The sequence below is a fragment of the Vidua macroura genome, chromosome 4 (genome assembly GCF_024509145.1).
Source record: "Vidua macroura isolate BioBank_ID:100142 chromosome 4, ASM2450914v1, whole genome shotgun sequence".
In the NCBI taxonomy this organism is placed as follows: Eukaryota; Metazoa; Chordata; class Aves; order Passeriformes; family Viduidae; genus Vidua; species Vidua macroura.
The window spans coordinates 68,329,223-68,333,862 of record NC_071574.1 but is presented as its reverse complement, the minus strand read 5'-3'; the positions used below and the strand labels follow the sequence as shown (position 1 = coordinate 68,333,862).

General features: G+C 46.1%; 1 protein-coding gene across 1 annotated transcript; it reads left to right on the top strand.

Moving 5' to 3' along the window:
* The first annotated feature begins 378 nt into the window (after positions 1–378).
* FABP1 (fatty acid binding protein 1) lies at positions 379–3,504 on the top strand. The gene is made up of 4 exons (XM_053976266.1): positions 379–516; positions 1,573–1,745; positions 2,773–2,865; positions 3,384–3,504. The coding sequence occupies exons 1-4, from the start codon at positions 450–452 to the stop codon at positions 3,432–3,434; spliced, it is 384 nt and encodes a 127-aa protein (XP_053832241.1). The 5' UTR covers positions 379–449; the 3' UTR covers positions 3,435–3,504.
* The last annotated feature ends 1,136 nt before the right edge of the window (positions 3,505–4,640 follow it).

The following is a 4,640-nucleotide window of genomic DNA, read 5'->3' as shown; positions in this document are numbered from 1 at the left end:
AGAGACCCACCATGCACACACCAGTGAGCAGAAACCCCCCACTGTCAGCTCCAGGGGACACACAGTCACCACATTCTCCTCCTCCACATATGTGCTTCCAGACTGCAAACTCATTAGATGATTTGGCTCGTTCATCTGATAATGAGCCTCTTTGCACAATTATTATTTTTTTTTATCATTGGTTTGTCAATGCCACGTTGCAGCCTCCATAAAATGGGGTTTTATGGGGTTTTCCCTGCCCCCACGTTGTAAATTGTGGTCTGTAAAATGTAGAGCAATTTATCACTGACCATTGCCCAGTTTTATGTTAATGTTTGAACATGCCCATAAACCAATTACATCATCTTACCTCTGGCCAACTTTTAAGGCAGAAGGATGATATAAAACCAAGCTCTGCTTACCAGCAAGGCACCTTCTCTTGTGTTAGGAGCACAGAGAGCTTTTCCACCATGAGCTTCACTGGAAAATACGAGCTCCAGTACCAGGAAAACTTTGAGCCCTTTATGAGAGCCCTCGGTATGTGCCTGCATATGCTATGTACTGCTTTGTCTCTGCAGATCCCACTGATTCTTGGGAGCCAACTGTGGTGATGTGCTGATGATGTAGATTGAGACATCTCTCTGAGATTTGTTATTTCTCTCTGTCACCTGGTAATTATTGGGATTTTAAATGTATTTGTGTGGAGATGTGATCTCAAAATAGAAGAGAAAGCATCTCCCTGTCTGGGGCGGGGGGTCAGGAGATGATGGGTGAAGTTTTATGGCTTGCAGGAAGTCAGTCCTGGCAGGTTCTGCAGCCACTGGCCAGCGTGGCTGAGTGCTGCACACACGTGATAAGCCAGCAGGACCTTGGTGGCTTAGGGGCACTGCAGATCTGCTCCATCAGGCTGTGAAATTTGAGGGCAAGCAGGACATTGCTCAGCCACTGTGCTGCGATGCTGCAAAGCCACAGAAAAATAGTTGGTTCATCAGAAAAATAGTTGGTGTTGTTCAAATGCTGAATGATGAATGTGTCTGGTACATTTCCACTTCTGTGGAAGGGACAGGGAATTCTGTGACAGGGAATGTGGTCCTCCAGGGATCCAGGGGGCTTTGCACTATTTCTGCATGGTTATATGCCAGAAGGGCTCTACCTGTCAGATCACCTTCAGCCTTTGGGAGAATATTTTATAAATTGGTTCTGAGGAACCCTGAATCTCATTTAAAAAACCCACTTAGTTCCTTTATTTTGTCTTGATTTAATCCATTTTTCCTTGCCTGTCAGTGAAGGAAGGAAAGCAGGATTTATTCTTAGACAGCAAGGTGGTGTTTGTGCTCCCAGTCAGGTCAGCAAGACACGGGACATGTCTAGTTCCTACACAAAATTCAGGATGACAGTATTAATCTTCCTCCCTAGCAGACTCAAGGACATATGGCTCTTGGGGAAGCACCATCATTGAAAGGTTTTTCCACACTGGAATAGAAATTTTCCCAACTGTAGGTCCCCAAATCCTGCTACATTGATTTGTTCAGTGGCTGCAATCTGCCCACAGATGGCTCCACCATTCATTCAATGTCTCTTGTTCCTGGGTAGGGCTCCCTGAGGACCAGATCCAGAAGGGCAAGGACCTCAAGAGCATCTCAGAAATTGTGCAGGATGGGAAAAAGTTCACGATTACTGTGACCACTGGCTCCAAAGTGGTGAAAAACCAGTTCACCATTGGGGAGGAGAGTGAGATAGAGATGCTGAATGGAGAGAAAGCAAAGGTGAGTGAGCAGCCCCTCCTCTGCCAGGGCCATGGGGGCTCAGGGACATTAAATTTCCTTTCCAGCCATTCCCTCTGCATATGAGCAAAGGGACTGACCATACCAGAGGTATTAATTAATGCATTGTACTTCCTGCAGAAGAAGCCTTGTATTTCTGAATCTATTTTAACAGTCATTTTGGAAAACACTAGAAGCCAGTAATATCCCATTTGGAAAAGGGGGATAGAGATGCTTTGGTAAAATTTTTTGACAGGAAGAGTTCTGAAAGATTTGAGGTGAAAAAAGATTGACTTTGTGTCATGTTGCAACACAAAACATACCTCTACCTTAATTTTGTTGACTCAAAGGTAGTGCAGGAAAATCAGACAATCAGTTATAAGCCAATAAATCTCTCCTTTTAAGTCCCAGTAGCTGTTAGCTTCTCTGCTAGCCTTTCCCACTGCTTCAGGTTACCCTGGGTGAGATGATTTGGCAAGGTGAGGAGTTACCACCCTTGAACTTGGGTGCTCCCTTTCCTGGACATTAGTTTCCAGTGGTTCATAGAATGTCAAGGCAACACCACTGGCGAAATCTGCCTCTCATCTCTGCCTCAGGAGAAGATGGAATTGCAGGGACTTTTGAAAGCAGGAGGGGTGATCACCGAAGAAATGTCTCGTGAATGGGGCTCTGAGAGCTCTACCAGCTGTGTCATGATTTCCAGTATCACTGCACTCCCTTTGGCATAAACCAGGGGGAAGCAGTTATTAGAACACTTTTAGCCTCTGTACATCAGCAGCTCAAGGGCAAATGAATACATCTTATAGCTGGGCAAGACAGATAAACAGAAATGGGCTTTGCTGTCTAATTTATTTGATTAATTTCATTGATCAGTGACAGCTGCCCTGGGGGTGCTGGTGCTGTCTGTAGCCTCTTTGGATGTGCAGCTCAGGTGGCTCTGCAGTCCCCTCCTGCTACAGCAGAGGAAGGACAGCATGTAGGGGTCGAGGTGGTCTCCAGCAATAACATGAACGCTTCTGTCTTCCACCAGGTTGTTGTGCAGATGGAGGGTAACAACAAACTGGTCACACAGGTGAAAGGGATGAAATCCGTCACAGAGCTCAACGGAGACACCATCACCTACGTAAGTGTAGAAGGGCAATGGCTGGAGCAACAGGGCTGCCTTCAGGAGCCTGGCCTAGGAAGCTACAGAGGCACTGGGAGGTGCTGGAGCAGAGCAAGTGCTTGCACACAGGCTCTGAAGGCAGTTTCTCATTAGAGTATGATCAGAAAGTACTTTTTAAGACCCCAGTTTAGGCACAGCTGATCAAAGTTTTGGGTAATGAGGGCATGTTCTCACCCACCCAGAGGAACAGGTATGTGCCAGGGCTTGGCACTCTTAGAGAAGAAAGGTGAGGCAAACTGATCCCAGCTGAGGGATGCCAGCTTATCCCTATGTGCTTTGGGGTATTCATGAAGAAATCCAAAGCTTTAAAAATCCAGTTTATAAGAGATAGACTGGGGATCAGTCCTGTTTTGATTTGCAGGACCAGATCCTAAGTACAGTTTGGAGCTAAATACCATGATGATCCTTATCCAACTGGAGATATTCAATGATTCTACAAATGCATAAAAAGCTAACACTTTCCATTTCTTTTTTAGACAATGACCATGGGTGACCTCACCTTGAAGAGAGTCAGCAAGAGAGTCTAGAAAGATTACACATGCCAATAATTTACTGTGTAAAACGTGGCCGTTAAAATAAAATTTTTATTGAATCTTCTTCATTGTCATCAACCTCTTCATTGCTACTATAAATAGATACAAGCCTCCAAAGCTCATGGAAGCAATGGTAGAAATTGGGCAACAAACTGATCTAAGGGTGTACTGATGCTGGAGAATGGAGTTGAGGCAAGGCACAGGCTCAAAGCCACTGAGTGGCACATGCTGATGAGTGTTCTTCCAGCCCTGTCCTGGGGACAGGTGCCAGCAGCCTGCTGGGGATGCCCCAGTGAGACCTTCACCCATGGCTGATCTGGGCTGGGGAGCACTGGGCAAGAAAAGGGCTCTGTTCTCTTTCCTTACAGACATGGCCAAAGTAATGAGAGTGACCAGCAGGGCCAGAGGATTTGGGGTGGTTCAGGTGGAGTCAAGGAAGTGTCAGTGATCCTGTTTGCAAAGCTTGGGAAGGAAACCAGCATGGGCTACCAGCTGCTATCTTCATCCTCACACCTCTGCAGTACGATCCAGCCCTATAGCTCCGGCCACCCCATCCCCATCTCCTCCCCACCAGCAGGAGGGTCACAACTGCCACAGGTATCCAGTGCGTGTTTCACCTCAAGCTACACCTGACAAATTGGGTTGAACTGGAATTAAACACTTCTTCCAGGGTGAAATACAGATTTTCTCTGCTTGAAGGAGATGGGCTGGTTGTTCACAGTGTAGATATAGGGAGCACCAAAGCCATCTCCTGTACTCTTGCTTGGCACTTCAGGCCAAATGGAGATGTGGTTTTCTGCTGCACACAGGAAAGGAAACTCTTTCCTCTTATCTGTCTTTTCCAAGGCTGCTGCCAGGACTCCTCTGTGCCCAGGAAAGGTTTTCATATTACAGATCAGCATTGATCCTCATGCCAAGAACTGAACCAATATGGATTGTCACACAGGGCAGCAGAGGCACCTCACAGACAAATGGAAGGGCTTAGCTAAACAGTGCCTAAAAATCAGGTGTTGGTCTTTAGTGAACTCAGATCTGAAGAAACATCAGCAAAATTACTGAGAAATGTCAAAGAGGAAAATATCTGGATTTGTTTACTTGCTGTTGTGCTGAGGAGCAGGTAGGGGATTCTTGAATAAACCTTTTCCTCTCCTGACTGCCACTGAAAGTCTGCAGGAAATCAGTTGGATTTTGAGACATATG

Excerpts from the sequence above, each read along its gene's own strand:
- FABP1 (XM_053976266.1), top strand. The coding sequence starts at position 450 with ATGAGCTTCACTGGAAAATACGAGCTCCAGTACCAGGAAAACTTTGAG. Across the intron at positions 1,746-2,772 it reads TGAATGGAGAGAAAGCAAAG|GTTGTTGTGCAGATGGAGGG; the intron begins GTGAGTGAGCAG and ends GTCTTCCACCAG. Across the intron at positions 2,866-3,383 it reads ACGGAGACACCATCACCTAC|ACAATGACCATGGGTGACCT; the intron begins GTAAGTGTAGAA and ends TTTCTTTTTTAG.